General features: G+C 37.4%; 1 protein-coding gene across 1 annotated transcript in view; it reads right to left on the bottom strand.

Annotated features, from left to right (window-relative positions):
- Positions 1-2,653: 2,653 nt before the first annotated feature.
- LOC309802945 (nucleolar RNA helicase 2-like) overlaps positions 2,654-17,658 on the bottom strand; it is a gene marked incomplete at its 5' end in the record, with an annotated part of 78,447 nt that continues 63,442 nt past the window's right edge. The window contains one exon of the mRNA XM_082618794.1: positions 2,654-4,510. Coding sequence (XP_082474920.1) covers positions 2,671-4,510 — 1,840 coding nt within the window. The 3' untranslated portion in view covers positions 2,654-2,670. The remainder of the gene's footprint in view (positions 4,511-17,658) is intronic.

Raw genomic sequence — 17,658 nt, 5'->3', positions numbered from 1 at the left:
GAAAATATGAAGATTGAACTAGAGTTTATCATACTGAAGATAGTGTTTACATTTATCATCATAGGCTTGGCTTCTCGGGCTGCTTTCAGTGTTCTCGTGAACTGAAAAAGAATCTGACTAAACTACCCAAATGTAATTTGCTCTATTCTCCCCTAAAATCCTGGGCATCAATCAAGCCCATAACTGTGACTTAAACAATAGCCATCAGCAAACCCAATTCTGCATACCTTACTTAAGCCTGAAGTACTCTCCCTGCTTAGGGATTATGTGATAATTTCTCCAATAACCATTTGTCCTCGATTGATTGTAGAGTAGTCACAATTTGGGGAGATAAACACCAGCACATCAGAGGTGAACTTTAGGACTCTGTGCTTCAGGAGCCAGGCTTAAACCAACTAGGGCATAATATTCTCTGAGTTATAATAAATTCTCAGGACCAAACCGAGGTCAAAGAGACATCAGAAAGAGTTTCCTGGGGGGTTTGTTCCCTCCTTTATGTGAGAGAGCCATATTATGGGATGGTCTCTTTTCCTCTGGTTTCTTTTGCAGAGATTGAGTCCTAGAATTGTTACAGCTATTCTGCTTGAGCAAGAAACCAACACAGACTTAACTAGAAGCCCAGAGGACTGCAGAAAAAAGATAAAACCTGAAGTCCTCCCTTCCTCTGGACTTCCCAATAAATAAACCAAAACAATCCCTTTCCTTTAAAAGACTTTGAATTTGGTTGTCTGTTATTTGCAGCCAAAGTCATTCCAATGTGTATACCTCTCTGCCCATTCTTCAAAGTTTACTTCAAACCTTGATTTCTTTATATTGTTAGTCACTTTCTACTGATAATTTATAGAGTTCTTACAAGATACCAGGTGCTGTTCTGAGTATTTTGCGTGGGTGGTGAGAGGTCAACAGCCTAGTGAAATTATTCAATTATATCCTAAAATTTGTAAGATTCTAGAAATATTAAGTAACTTCCCCAAGGTCCTACAAGTAGGAGGGAAAATATGTTTAAACCCAGGTAGTATTGTTCCAGAAGTTTCAGTCCCAACTATTACATGATACTGTCTCATTATATGCTAATCTCATATTAGATCCATATAGGCTCTTCTTTTTGAATTGTTTGACATTTATTGTCTATTTTACAGTTAATACCTGCTATTAAATTGCCCTGGGCTATTTTCACCCTATATTTTTTACCTAACGTATTTTTTTTAACATCTTTATTGGAGTATAACTGGTTTACAATGTTGTGTTGGTTTCTGCTGTATAACAAAGTGAATCAGCTATATATATACTTATATCCCCATATCTCCTCCTCTTGCGTCTCCCTCCCACCCTCCCTATCCCACCCCTGTAGGTGGTCACAAAGCACCAAGCTGATCTCCCTGTGCTAGGCAGCTGCTTCCCACTAGCTATCTATTTTACATTTTACCTAACCTATTTTATATTTATATTTATGTTTCACATGTGATCCTTCCTTTTTGCCTGATTCATTTGGAATAGACTCTGTTTTGCAGTACTCTTATATTCTATAATGTTTTGTAAACACAATGAATTCTGTTTGCATAGCAATATTGATACAATCTCAAAATCATGACAAGTTTGGCTATGCTAAACTTAATCCCCATGTTGTAGCATACTTGAACATAGACTAATATTAAGGCAACCCCCTTCTCCACTTCCTCCCCTTTCCATACAAAATTGGACATCATAAGACAGGAATTTCTTCAACATCCTTATCTCACTCTCACCATCATCTGAATTCAACCACCCTAATCATTGCTGTCCCTTCTCATACATTTTGTATAAGACAAATTTTATCATTACTCTGCTTCCCACCCCCTTTTGCCTGCCAGGTGACCTTGGTTCATTGGCTCTTACATCTTTTTTTTCCTTATATATTCAACTTTTTCTCTCTTTACTGACTCCTTTAGCTTGTAAACAATGTTTAAATCCTATCTTCTTAAAAACTAAAAGGAACACTCTCTTCCACACCAAGCCCCCACTTAGCTTCTTCTTTAGAACTCATCTCGTTTCATAGCCAAGTTCCTGGAACATGTCTTCTTTCTCACTTTCTATTCCTAATTATTCTGCCTCCAACTCAAAGAAAACTAAATGTTTGTTGCTGAAGTGATTAGCCTTAAAAATGAGTGGGCTGTCTGTTTCACTGTTTCCCATTAACTGCTTCCTTTTGGAGTTTTCCTCTCCCTGAGCTTCAACATTCCTATCTTTTCTTGTTGCTTTCCTATTAATCTGCTTCTATATATTACTCATGGGATTCCCTTCCTCTGTTAATACTTTAAATACTGTTATTTCTTATTCTTGTACCTGGATATTTCATTTATCCCCACTATTTTTTTCTACTTTTATTTATTTTTTTTCAGCAGATACATGCTTGATTTTATCTTATAATCTGTAGACACTGCATTAGAATATGTAATGAATTCACACACCTTTTCCAAAGGAATACCCGATACAGAAGTAGCAACAAAGTTATAAATGACAATGATCAGATGAAATAATTTAGATGAAGCCTGTCTCTCTTGAAGAGATGGGGACTGGGCAAGTAGTCAGGAAGGAAATACAATGTGCTTTTAACTTTGTATGAAAAATAATGTTCAGTTTCCTGTTGCTGAACATAGTTCTGTTTTTGCCACATAAATCCTCTACTTCAAATTACTGTCCGAATGCTTTACTAAAATTCCACTTCTGGCCTTTGTTTTGGAATCTGTTACTTTTGTTGCCACCTCCTGATTGCTGTCCTCTGAAGCTTCTATTTCTTTGCCGCTGTCCCCTGAGACCTCGATTGCCTTCCCGCTGTCCCCTGAAGCTTCTGTTTCCTTCCCGCTGTCCCCTGAAGCTTCGATATCCTTCCCATGGTCCTTCTAGCTCTGGTTGCTCTGTGGCCACAGAAAGCTGCCAGCGCCATGAATCATGCCATTTTTCCTGTACTTCTGTTACTGATGCAGTAGGGATATCAAAGCAAACACCCTGCTTGCCTTTGAGAAAGACCACTCCCTTCATTTTGGAATCAATATCCTCACCCAGTTGCTCTTTAAGTTCTTTCCAAGCATAACTAATATTTGGCATTTCAATTGAGCACTGCAAGATCATGGTCACAGAACCCACATCTGAGTTGATCAAGGAGCGCTGGTTGACTGACGTGGCACCTGAAATATGGGCCAGGGCTGCTGCCAGGGCTTCCCCAGCTCCCTTCTCCTCGATCAGCTTCTTGGCTGACTGCTTGAAGTGAGCAATCACAGTGGGAGGCACAGAATCCAAAAGCCTGATGGCATCTTTGCTAGAAGCTTTTATTATCTCTGTTGCAGAAGGAACACCTATCCTCTTAAATTTAATTCCCGCTTTTTGCTCCACTTGGACTAATTGATATTCTTCCTTGTGCTGATAAAAGCAGATGCAAATCCCAGTCCTTCCAGCTCTACCTGTTCGCCCAGAACGATGAATGTAGGACTCCACATCCTTTGGTGGAGAACTCTGTACAACCAGATCAACCTCGGGGATGTCTAACCCACGTGCAGCGACATTGGTTGCAACCAAAACTCCAAAATCACCATTTCTAAAACACTTCAGGGTGATTTCCCTTTGCTTCTGTGGAATGTCTCCGTGTAATGACTGGGCATCCTGCCTTATGGACACATTCTGTGACAACTCCTGGGCTTCTTTCTTGGTTTCACAGAAGATGATAGTGCGCCCTTGATAACCACTGTACACTCGGATCACTTCCCCAATAACTGCTGCCCTTTGAGTCCAGTGGCACTTGATAGCCAACTGCTCTACAGTTATTGCCGTTTTCTGGGTCTTTTTACCAATCAGGTCCACTTGTTCATATGTAGATTTCATGTATTTCTTAGCAACATTATAAACCCAATGAGAGCAAGTTGCAGAAAAAAGCAATGTTTGGGGATTGTCTTCTGAATCTTTCTTGTATGCCACACATAAAATCTCTTCCACTTGATCAGCAAAGCCCATGTCCAACATCTGGTCAACTTCATCCAGGACAACATGCTTAAGTTTGGTGAGATCTAGCTTGCCATTCTGCAGGTGGTCTTTGATACGACCTAGTGTCCCAACCAGGATATCAATCCCATTCCGCATGCATTCAATTTGTCCTCTGTAGGGAGTTCCACCATAAAAACAAGCCACTGCCAGCTTTTTTGTGACATCACTGAAGTCTCTGCTTACTTGACTTGCCAACTCCCTTGTGGGTGTAAGAACCAGTACCTGAGGGGCACGGCCTCTTTTCTGGTCTTGCAGTTCTCCCTGAAGTTTCTCAACCAAAGGGATAGCAAAGGAGAATGTCTTCCCAGTTCCTGTCCGTGCCTGTGCAATCAAGTCCTTCCCACTATAGACGTGGTGAAACGTCTTTGCTTGTATAGGAAACAGGAAGGTCACCCCACGGGCTTTGAGAAGTTTAATAGTTTCTTCAGATATGGGAAAATTAGAGAAAGCTCCTTCTTTTTGCTCCACAGTTATTTCCTGCTCTAACTCTGTATAACTTATTTAACTTAACATAATACCCTCTAGGTCCATCCCCATTGTTACAAATGGCAAGATTTTACTCTTTTTTTATGGCAGAGTAATATACCATTGTTCATATACACCACATCTGCTTTATCCAGTCATTTATTGATGGAAACTTAAGTTACTTCAATATCTTGCTTATTGTGAGTAATGCTGCAATGAATATAGAGGTGCATATATCTTTTTGTTTTCATTTGAAAAATACCCAGAAGGGAAATTGCTGGATCCTGTTGTAATTCTACTTTTTAATTTTTTGAGGAACCTCAGTACTGTTTTCCATAGTGGCTGCTAAATGCTCTTAATACTTGACAAAAGAAAAAAAAATTGAAATGCTAGGTGGGAGTGCTGTCTTATGTTGTAATATGTGCTCTGACTTTGGAATTTGTCTGTTAAAATGATTTTCCCCATGAAGGAAGAATTTTAAAACTTACAAAGAAAGAGGGGATGTGATGGGAGGGAGGGAAACGAAGGAAAGAAAAAAATTATAATATATATGGAATTCAGTATGCTGTAATTTCAGACCTCCTTGATGGTCTTAACTTACAGAGCACATAGGAGATGAAAGAAAGAGGGAGAAAAGAAAACTTGCTGGTTCTTAATGGATTAACAAATGGTCTCTTAATAAACGCTGCTATAGTGTTTATGGTACAACAAGAGGAGCCCATATTACCTTTAAGTCGTGCCTTTCCCATGGCCTATATTGTCTAATCTTGTACTACATTTAATCAAGTTTGATGGGCTGCATAACAAAGGAGGAATTCCAGATAGTATTTGCTCTCATTCTTTTATTCCCTGGGTAGATACCGGGAAGAGGCAAAACATGAGTCTGAGGAATGAAGAAGTTTCAGCATAATGCACTGACCTCTAGAGCAAACTCGTTCCACATGAGAGTGTTCATGTTAATAAAAAGGTTAGCATCATTAATTCCATGATCTCTTGTTTTGACAGCCAAGATGAATCGGTCTGTTTTCTTAAACATTCTATCCTCTTTCCTAGATGGAGATCACATCCACAGTCATGGCAGTGAGTCAGTTAATACAATTTCTTGAAAGGACATATGTAATAATGACCATCAGACAACTTGAGAAAATATTCAGTGCATTCATAATCACATAAATCTTTACAATGATTTCATAAATGTTTACAAAAATTCCTTCCAAATCTTTTCCTATATCTATAGCTACTGTTGAAGTCACTGAGAAAGCTGTTATAATCATTGTAAAATATGCAAAGTAAAGAGAATTACAGTGACAAAGGAGCTATATTCTCTTCATGTTCCAGTCTAAATATAACAATTCCTTGTGAATTGATTGCAACCTTGGATCAGTTTGTTTTCATGCCAGTGCTTTCCAGATATAGAGAACCAATAAACTTTTACATTGTTTAGCTAACCTACTAGCTCTCTAAAGCTATGATGAGCATCAATAATAATTTTCTAAATGAATTCTTAGAGCCATAGAATTGAAAAAGTCAAGTCCCAAAGATCAGAAATAGATTGTAAAAGGGGAAGGGTTGCTAATGGCCCCTCCTTTTTTGTGTTGTACTTGGCCCAGTGAGTGAGTGGCTTAAAAAAGGAAAGTATGAGTGGAAGTACATAAGCTAATGGTTTCTTGGAAAGATAGACCATGAATAGTCAGATAATGAAAACACAGAAGAGATGAGGGTGTCAAAAAGAGACGGCATGTACTTCTCAATTTAGTACAGGTCAGTCCTTTTTTTTGTTTGTTTCTTTTTGAATTTTATTTATTTTTTATAAAGCAGGTTCTTATTAGTTATATATTTTATACATATTTGTGTATATATGTCAATCCCAATCTCCTAATTCATCCCATCACCACCACCCTCCTGCCACCTTCCCCCCTTGGTGTCCATATGTTTGTTCTCTACATCTGTGTCTCTATTTCTGCCCTGGAAACTGGTTCATCTGTACCATTTTTCTAGATTCCACATATATATGTTAATATACAATATTTGTTTTTCTCTTTGGCTTACTTCACTCTGTATGACAGTCTCTAGATCCATCCACATCTCTACAAATGACCCAATTTCATTCCTTTTTGTGGCTGAGTAATATTCCATTGTATATATGTACCACTTCTTCTTTATCCATTTGTCTGTCGATGAGCATTTAGGTTGCTTACATGACCTGGCTATTGTAAATAGTGCTACAATGAACATTGGGGTGCATGTGTCTTTTTGAATTATGGTTTGCTCTGGGTATATGCCCAGTAGTGGGATGGCTGGGTCATATGGTAATTCTATTTTTAGTTTTATAAGGAACCTCCATACTATTCTCCATCGTGACTGTATCAATTTATATTCCCACCAACAGTGCAAGAGGGTTCCCTTTTTCTCCACACCCTCTCCAGCATTTGTTGTTTGTAGATTTTCTGATGATGCACGTTCTAACTGGTATGAGGTGATACCTCATTGTAGTTTGGATTTGCATTTCTCTAATAATTAGTGATGTTGAGCAGCTTTTCATGAGCCTCTTGGCCATCTGTATGTCTTCTTCAGGGAAATGTCTATTTAGGTCTTCTGCCCATTTTTTGATTGGGTTGTTTGTTTTTTTCATATTGAGCTGCATGAGCTGTTTATATATTTTGGAGATTAATCCTTTGTCAGTTGATTCATTTGCAAATATTTTCTCACATTCTGAGTGTTGTCTTTTCGTCATGTTTGTAGTTTCCTTTGCTTTGCAAAAGCTTTGAAGTTTCATTAGGTCCCATTTGTATATCTTTGTTTTTATTTCCATTACTCTAGGAGGTGGATCAAAAAAGATCTTGCTGTGCTTTATGTCAAAGCATGTTCTTCCTATGTTTTTGTCTAAGAGTTTTATAGTGTCTGGTCTTACATTTAGGTCTTAATCCATTTTGAGTTTATTTTTGTGTATAGTCTTAAGAAGTGTTCTAATTTTGTTCTTTTACAAGTAGCTGCCCAGTTTTCCTAGCACCACTTATTGAAGAGACTGTCTTTTCTCCATTGTATATCCTTGCCTCCTTTGTCATAGATTAGTTGACTATAGATACATGTGTTCATCTCTGGGCTTTCTATCCTATTCCATTGATCTATATTTCTGTTTTTGTACCAGTACCATATTGTCTTGATTAGTGTAGCTTTGTAGTATAGTCTGAAGTCAGGGAGTCTGATTCCTCCAGCTCCATTTTTTCGCTCAAGACTGCTTTGGCTATTTGGGATCTTTTGTGTCTCCATACACATTTTAAGATATTTTGTTCTAGTTCTTTAAAAAATGTCACTGGTAATTTGATAGGGATTGCATTGAATCTTTGGGTAGTATAGTCATTTTCACAATATTGATTCTTCCAATCCAAGAACATGGTATATCTCTCCATCTGTTTGTGTCATCTTTGATTTCTTTCCTCAGTGTCTTATAGTTTTCTGAGTACAGGTCTTTTACCTCCTTAGGTAGGTTTATTCCTAGGTATTTTATTCTTTTTGTTGCAATGGTGAATGGGATTGTTTTCTTAATTTCCCTTTCTGATCTTTTGTTGTTAATGTATAGGAATGTAAGAGATTTCTGTGCATTAATTTTGTATCCTGCAACTTTACCAAATTCATTGATTAGCTCTAGTAGTTTTCTGGTGGCATCTTTAGGATTCTCTATGCATAGTATCAAGTCATCTGCAAACACTGACAGTTTTACTTCTTGTTTTCCAATTTGTATTCCTTTCATTTCTTTTTCTTCTCTGATTACTGTGGCTAGGACTTCCAAAACTATGTGGAATAATAGTGGCAAAAGTGGATATCCTTGTCTTCTTCCTGACGTTAGAGGAAATAGTTTCAGTTTTTCACCATTGAGAATGATGTTTGCTGTGGGTGTGTCATCTATGGCCTTGATTATGTTCAGGTAGGTTCCCTCTATGCCCACTCTCTGGAGAGTTTTTATCATAAATGGGTGTTGATTTTGTCAAAAGCTTTTTCTACATTTATTGAGTTGACCATATGGTTTTTATTCTTCAGTTTGTTAATATAATGTATCCCATTGATTGATTTCTGTGTATTGAAGAGTCCTTGCATCCTCGGGATAAATCCCACTTCATCATGGTGTATTATGCTTTTAATGTGTTGTTGGATTCTCTTTGCTAGTATTGTGTTGAGGATTTTTGCATCTATATTCATCAGTGATATTGGTCTGTAATTTTCTTTCTTTTTTTTTTTTTTGTAGTATCTGTGTCTCATTTTTGTATCAGGGTTATGGTGGCCTCATAGAATGCGTTTGGGAGTGCTCCTTCCTCTGCAATTTTTTGGAAGAGTTTCAGAAGGATGGCTGTTAGCTCTTCTCTAAATGTTTGATAGAATTCACCTGTGAAGCCATCTGGTCCTGGACTTTTGTTTGTTGGAAGATTTTTAATCACAGTTTCAGTTTCATTACTTGTGATTGGTCTGTTCATATTTTCTATTTCTTCCTGGTTCAGTCTTGGAAGGTTATACATTTCTAAGAATTTGTCCATTTCTTACAGGTTATCCATTTTATTGGCATAGAGTTGCTTGTAGTAGTCTCTTAGGATGCTTTGTATTTCTATGGTGTCCATTGTAACTTCTCCTTTTTCATTTCTAATTTTATTGATTTGAGTCCTTCTTTTTCTTGATGAGTCTGGCTAAAGGTTTATCAGTTTTGTTTATCTTCTCAAAGAACCAGCTTTTCATTTTATTGATCTTTGCTACTGTCTTCTTTGTTTCTATTTCATTTATTTCTGCTCTGATCTTTATGATTTCTTTCCTTCTACCTATTTTGTGTTTTGTTTGTTCTTCTTTCTCTAGTTCCTTTAGGTGTAAGGTTAGATTGTTTATTTGAGATTTTTCTTGTTTCTTGAGGTAGGCTTTTATTGCTATAAACTTCCCTCTTAGAACTGCTTTTGCTGCATCCCATAGGTTTTGGATAGTTGTGTTTTCATTGTAATTTGTCTCTAGGTATTTTTTGATTTCCTCTTTGATTTCTTCAGTGATCTCTTGGTTATTTACTAATGTATTGTTTAGCCTTCATGTGTTTGTTATTTTTTCCCTGTAATTGATTTCTAATCTCATAGCATTGCTTGATATGATTTCAATTTTCTAAAATTTACTGAGGCTTTATTTGTGACCCAAAATGTGATCTATTCTGGAGAATGTTCCATGTGCAGTTGAGAAGAAAGTGTAATCTACTGTTTTTGGATGGAATGTCCTATAAATATCAATTAAATCTATCTGGTCTATTGTGTCATTTAAAGCTTGTGTTTCCTTATTAATTTTCTGTCTGGTGATCTGTCCATTCATGTAAATGAAGTGTTAAAGTCCCCCACTATTATTGTGTAACTGTCGATTTCCTCTTTTATAGCTGTTAGCAGTTGCCTTATGTATTGAGGTACTCCTATTTTGGGTGCATATATATTTATAATTGTTATGGCTTCTTCTTGGATTGATCCCTGGATCATTATATAGTGTCCTTCCTTGTCTCCTATAACATTCTTTATTTTAAAGTCTATTTTATCTGATATGAGTATTGTTATTCCAGCTATCTTTTGATTTCCATTTGCATTGAATATCTTATTCCATTCCCTCACTTTCAGTCTGTATGTGTCCCTAGATTTGAAGTGGGTCTCTTTTAGACAGCATATATATGGATCTTGTTTTTGTATCCATTCAGTGAGCCTGTGTCTTTTGGTTGGAGCATTTAATCCATTCACATTTAAGGTAATTATTGATATGTATGTTCCTATTACCATTTTCTTAATTGTTTTGGGTTTGTTTTTGTAGGTCCTTTTCTTCTCTTGTGTTCCCCACTTAGAGAAGTTCCTTTAGTATTTGTTGTAGAGCTGGTTTGGTGATACTGAATTCTCTTAGTTTTGATTGTCTGTAAAGCTTTTGATTTCTCTGTCGAATCTGAATGAGATCCTTGCCAGGTAGAGTAATCTTGGTTGTAGGTTTTTCCCTTTCATCACTTTAAATATATCATGCCACTCCCTTCTGGCTTGTAGAGTTTCTGCTGAGAAATCAGCTGTTAACCTTATGGGAGTTCCCTTATATGTTATTTGTCGTTTTTCCCTTGTTGCTTTCAATAATTTTTCTCTGTGTTTAATTTTTGTCAGCTTGAATACTTTATGTCTTGGTGTTTTTTCTCCTTGGGTTTATCCTGCCTTGGACTTTCTGTGCTTCCTGGCCTGGGATGGCTATTTCCTTTCCCATGTTAGGGAAATTTTCGACTATAATCTCTTCAAATATTTTCTTCGGTCCTTTCTCTCTCTCTTCTCCTTCCGGGACCCCTATAATGCGAATGTTGTTGTGTTTAATGTTGTCCCAAAGATCCCTTAGGCTGTCTTAATTTCTTTTCATTCTTTTTTCTTTATCTTGTTCTGCATCAGTGAATTCCATCATTCTGTCTTCCAGGTCACTTGTCCATTCTTCTGGCTCAGTTATTCTGCTATTGATTCCTTCTAGTGTATTTTTTCATTTCAGTTATTATATTCTTCATCTCTGTTTGTTTGTTCTTTAATTCTTCCAGGTGTTTGTTCTTTAATTCTTCTAGGTATTTTAAAATATTTCTTGCATCTTCTCGATCTTTGCCTCCATTCTTTTTCTGAGGTCCTGGATCATCTTCACTATCATTATTCTGAATTATTTTCCTGGAAGTTTGCCTATCTCCACTTCATTTAGTTGTTTTTCTTGGGTTTTATCTTGTTTCTTCATCTGGTACAGAGTCCTCTGCCTTTTCATTTTGTCTATCTTTCTGTGAATGTGGTTTTATTGCCACTGCCTGCAGAATTGTAGTTCTTCTTACTTCTGCTGTCTGCCCTCTGGTGGATGAGGCTATCTGAGAGGCTTGTGCATGCTTCCTGAGGGGAGGGGCTGGTGGTGGGTAGAGCTGGGTGTTGCTGTGGTGGGCAGAGCTCAGTAAAACTTTAATCTGCTTGTCTGCTGATGGGCAGGGCTGAATTCCCTCCTGATGGTTGTTTGGCCTGAGGCATCCCAGCACTGGAGCCTACCTGGCTCTTTGGTGGGGCCAATGGCAGACTCTGGGAGAGCTCACTCCAAGGTGTACTTCCCAGAACTTCCGCTGCCAGAGTACCTGTCCCTGCGATGAGCCTCAGCCACCCCCCGCATCTGCAGGAGACCCTCCAACACCAGCAGATATGTCTGGCTCAGTCTCCAGACTGAGGGTCTGGAGACCCTATGGGGTCACCCCTCCTTCCTGTGGATCCCAATGTTCACACTACTTTGAGCATGCCCTCCAAGAGTGGAGTCTCTGTTTCCCCCAGTCCTGTAGAAGTCCTGCAATCAAATCCTAGTAGCCTTCAAAGTCTGATTCTCTAGCAATTCCTCCTGCCATTGCTGGACCCCCAGGTTGGAAAGGCTGCTGTGGGGCTCAGAACCTTCACTCCAGTGGGTGGACTTCTGTGGTATAAGTGTTCTCCAGTTCGTGAGTCACCCACCCAGCAGTTATGGAATTTGATTTTATTGTGATTGTGCCACTCCTACCATCTAATTGCAGCTTCTCCTTTGTCTCTGGATGTGGGGTATCACCTACCCAGCAGTGATGGGATTTGATTTTATTGTGATTGTGCCACTCCTACCATCTAATTGAAGCTTCTCCTTTGTCTTTGGATGTGGGGTATCTTTTTTGGTAAGTTCCAGTGTCTTCCTGTCAGTGATTGTTCAGCAGTTATTTGTGATTCCGGTGCTCTTGCAAGAGGGAGTGAGCACACGTCCTTCTACTCTGCCATCTTGAACCAATCTCCACAAGGTCAGTCCTTATGCACAGATGTATTTTCTACCATCGTAAATTCTACTCACTTGCCAACTTGTGTATCCCAGCCTCAAATTGTCAACCACTGGCCTAATCAAAGCAGACCTGAATTTTTGTCCACTTTTGCTGCAGTTTCTCTTAATTGGCTACTCAAAAGACGTTTCCAACCTCCTTTTCTTTTACCACCTCCACAAAAGGAGCTGGAAAGCCAAATATTTATTTTCCCAGTATATTTTCTGTTATAATAAGTATTTAACCCAGTTCCAGCCTCTGAGAAATAAGCAGAATTCTGCTGATGGTGAGGGTCTAGTTCTCAAAAAAAAATTGCTTCCCTTATAAAAAAGCATGTGGTGAATTTTCTGCACTTGTCCATTCTTCTTGCCTTCAGAATAGGTGATTTATCCATAGCTGCTACAAGCTCATATCACCACCAGGCAAGTGGGGAAAGACCAACAGTCTTAGGATGGCAAAGTAGGAAGACAGAAAGATAGCATGCTTAAGTGCTCAAACAAATGCCAGCAAAAAGCTCAGATTAGGTATGTACACAAAATAACTACTATTTAAGCCACTGTAGTCTGGTTTTCTGATTGTTACAGGTCAATACATGTTTGTGTGATTTAAGGTATTTTTCAAAGAAATATTTTTATTGTTTTGTTAATGATAAGCATATTTGATTTTACTAACATAAAGCTCCACAGGATATGCTTTTATTTTTTGACAGAATTGTCATTCTGATCACATTAAAAAAGCCTAGGATATCTACAAACACATAGGAATCTCATCTTATATAAACAAAACATTTTAACCAACTGGTACTTCATCAGAAATCTTGGTGGAGTTTTATATTTCGTCTCTATCATCTCAACATAGCACTTGTTTTATCAACTCTTTAGCCTTATGGTGTGAGTCTATTTGTCCTATTTGCATTCCCTGAAGTGGTAATAAAAGGACATTGCATGATTCATTGATTGTAGTACTAAAACAGGCATGTAGAATTTTTTTTTAATGTGACTTCATTTTGTCATGCAGTAAATAATTTTAATAATTATATTTTTATGGCTTGGCATTTGATAGGCAACTATACTTATAGTGTCTGCACACATGGCCAACCCAAATTTTTTCCACTGCTCTTGTGCCAGCTCAATGAAGCACAGCCCAATGCAATGAAAAGAACACAAGTGTGAGACACCTCAGTAGGTGGTATGTATTACCTACTAACTCTGTGGCTTCAGATAATTTTATCAACCTCTGCTTAAGCGCTATCCTTTGTATAACACAGAGATAATCTTGTATATTGCTGTTTCACAATTAAATGAGTTGTAAAAAGAATCCATTATAGAACTTAGCACACATTTCACTCAATGTATGTCAGTAACTTTCTATATTTTCCTGATATATTCATTTATTGTTGTTGTTGTTGTTAAATGATCCATGCTTATTGAGGTAAAATGCATAAGTCCATTAGTATTGGTAGAAGCAAAAGAATATACCCCCAGTCTCTCATGTAGTAATCTGTAGAGCACAAAAGGTAAAATACAAATAAATTGTGAGTATATCCTTATTATATAATAATAATGATTGACATGTGGAAAGCTGACCATGTGTTTGACATCTGTTAAGGCTATGAGTGGATTACTAATTTTAAACCTCTCAAAAACCCTGTCATTAAGCTACCATTTTGATCATATCCATTTTGCAAATAAGAAAACTAAAGATTCAGAAAGCGTAAAGAACTTACTCAAAGTCCAATAGCTCATCAGTGTTGGAATTTGGTGAACTTAGTATTTGAATGAAATCTCCATTATTTTAGAGTCTACTCTTCAATTCTGCTTTATACACTGTCTAGAGAGTAGTTGATAATGTATAATTGATTGAATGTCATCAAATGGAAGAATATCTCCCTAGTCTCCAGAAATCCTTAAACATTTTTTAAACTGAAACAACCCATTTTTATATTCTCTTTTTTTTTTTTTTTTTTTTTTTTTTTTTTGTGGTACATGGGCCTCTCACTATTGTGGCCTCTCCCATCATGGAGCACAGCCTCCGGACGTACAGGCTCAGTGACCATGGCTCACAGGCCTAGCCGTGCCATGACATGTGGGATCTCCCCAGACCAGGGCATGAACCCATGTCCCCTGCATTGGCAGGCAGACTCTCAACCACTGTGCCACCAGGGAAGCCCTATATTCTCTTATTTTTTAGAGGAAGGTGATTATATCAAATAGTGCATCAAATAATGATCTGATTATGATCCATATGGCACATGTTTCAACTCCTTTGTTAAATATTGAAAACACAACTTCTCAGTAGAATAGTGGTTATGAGAGTCCGGGAGGTAAAGGAAAAGGGGAGATGCTGTCAGAGGGTACATATTTTAGTTAGAAGATGAATAAGTTCTAGAGACCTAATGTACAGCATAATTAATTACAATGTACTATATCCTTGAAATATGCTAAGAGAGTAGTTCACAGCTGTTCTTACCACACATACAAAAGATAACTATGTGAAGTGATGGATGTGTTAATTAGCTTGATTGTGGTAACCATTTCATAACGTATATCAAAACATCATGTTGGGGCTTCCCTGGTGGCACAGTGGTTGAGAGTCCGCCTGCTGATGCAGGGGACACGGGTTTGTGCCCCAGTCCGGGAAGATCCCACATGCCGCAGAGTGGCTTGGCCCATGAGCCATGGCCACTGAGCCTGTGTGTCCAGAGCCTGTGCTTCACAATGGGAGAGGCCACAACAGTGAGAGGCCCAGTACCGTGCAAAAAAAAAAAAAAAAAAAAAAAAAAATTCATGTTGTTCAGCCTAAATACATAAAATTTTATTTTTCAATCACACCTCAGTAAAGCTGAGAAAGAAATAAATAAACAGAAAACTTTACCCTGAAAGAGAAAAGAAAAAATAACATAGCCTCTCAGAGTTTTGATAAATCTGAAAGTCAAGATTCAGTAGCTTTTATGCTGTGTCAACACGCAGGACCAGATCAAGACACCAAAAGCCAAAATCTAAATTATGTTCTGCTGGCTTCAAATAAATATTTCATTCCCAACACCCAAGGATTTATATATGTGACAAACAAAAATTTTTAAATAAATAGCTTAGTTTCATTTATTCATATCCTGAGGAGATGAATGTAAGCAGATCTAAAATCTTGCTTAACTTTTAATGCATTTTTTAGAAAAGATGTGAATTGTGAATAGGCTGTTGGAAGTGAGCCTTATAAATCACCTGAACTGTTCCACTATTGGTATGTCTTGGAGTCATTATGTATAATTGGTTAATGGTGTATTTATTCTCACATTATTGGATCAGCTCCAGGGATAATCACTGATGAGTTTCAAAACTCCAGGAGGATTTCTGTGCAGAGGTAAATGAATTAAAAAACAAGATAAAACTAATTACTTTTATTTAAATTCAATTTAGGGGTAATCGTTCTGTCTTGGGCATCTTGCAGCAGTTTTCAGAAGTGATAAATTTGCTTTAGTTTGCTAACTTGCATTTCCCTAGAGGTGAGAAATTAAATCATTGGTGATGAAAATCAGAAAGGAAGTCATTCAAACTAAAGTTCATAGTAGAATTTCCCACCTTCATGCTCTCTTCTTTTTAATACCTTATCTTATTTAACATGGTCTTTGGAAACTTGAAAAATAGGAAAAAAAAAAGAACCATTTTCAGAGACAAAATCAAATGCACATTACTTAAAGGAGTTAGGATTTCCAGAAACTATACAAACACTACACTAGAAAAAAGCTCATGTGTATTTCATTGAGGGTATCTGCCCTGACTGGACACAGAAAATGCTGAGAGTATAGTGCTATAATTTTCATGTAAAGCTACTAGATATGGTTAAGTAATAAAAATTCAAGACCTTTTACCTCAATGTGCTTCACTGGATTAATTATTTTTTAGCTGTCTGATATGATAGCATTAGAGCTCATTTCCTTTGACATGAGGATATGTATACTATTCAAGTGTAAATATCACTGGAATATATTTATAAATTATTGCATTGAACATGTGCTCCATGAGATAAATAGGAGTTCTCCAGACATAATAACTTGAGATAGGGAAAGGGGTGCAGTGAGAAATGAATTTCAAAAGGTTTTGGTGAGTATATCATTTAAAATGAGATTCAACTCCATATTAAGGAAGATCTAAATAAAGGTGGTTTGAACAAGAAGTGAGCTCTACCATAAAAATATTCTCGAGCTAGGTGTTGCAAGATGGTGCAAGTACTTGGTTGTCATCAGGGATCAAGGACTCTTCTATTTTTCTGTTCTAATACCCCACTTTTCCCCTAATTTACTAACCTGTTGAAGCAATGAGTGTCACTGATTGAATGTGTAGAGGAGAAGAAAGACAGTAGAGAACCAGTACTACAAATTATCATTGCCATTTTTCAACTCTTGGTGTGGAGTAGAAACAAGGGGAAGCCAAACCACCAGAAATCAGGAAGAACAGCAACAAGAGAGTAAAAGGCGTAGCCTCCCCATGGAACTGAACAGAGATCTGTAGAACCTCAGGCAGCTCTGGGTGCCTAGGGCCTTCTGTGTAAATGGAACTCAAACTCTGACTTCTCTTACTTACCGTTTCCCCATCACTTTTTACTCGTTCTTTAGCCCAACCAAAGGATAAACAACTTGTTGCTCTTATAGTTTGTGTAAGCCATAACATTTGGATGGCCATTTGGATCATTTATAATTTTACAGAAGCCCATTTTATCATTTGTGTCTAACAGCATGTCATGCATCCAAATCATAGATCAAAAGATGCCATAAAAATTGAGTTGTATAAAATAGATAAAATGAGATGTCATTGCATGAACAATTAATTTAAAGCCCCCTCACCGCTTTTTACATAAGATGCTGTCATGATATTTCGAATTTCTTCTTGAGGACTAAAAAATCTAGTGGACTAGATACATGGTTTGTGACCTGGATTAAAGATCTTTTGTCCATTTAGCAGTTTGTTGTTATGGGTTCACACACAAAAGAGGCAGTGAATTTATTCTTAGTGCCCACTCTAATAGATGGAATAAAAGAGACCCTATATAAATGTTTGTTGAATAACTATAAAAATAAATTAAAGAATACTCGGAGGGTCACTATAAGAGAAAGGTTTAAATTTCATCGTCATTAGTGTATATGATCTAGTTGCTATGTTCCTTCATATGTACTATAAGCGGATTCTTTCACAGAAAATTAGAACAAAACTGCATTCAGCTTTTAAATAACTGCCTTCTTGGAGATCACACCATTGCTGAATAATGATCATCATTTGATTGTTCTTCCCTTCTGTCAAAAAGAGTTAAAGCTAGTGAAATACATTCTTTAAGAAAATGTGTGTACCATATGTGGATGACTTATCATCGTGCCC

The sequence above is a fragment of the Mesoplodon mirus genome, assembly GCF_964341445.2.
Source record: "Mesoplodon mirus genome assembly, chromosome: 4".
NCBI classification, from domain to species: Eukaryota; Metazoa; Chordata; class Mammalia; order Artiodactyla; family Ziphiidae; genus Mesoplodon; species Mesoplodon mirus.
This window is presented reverse-complemented; position numbering and strand designations above follow the sequence as displayed.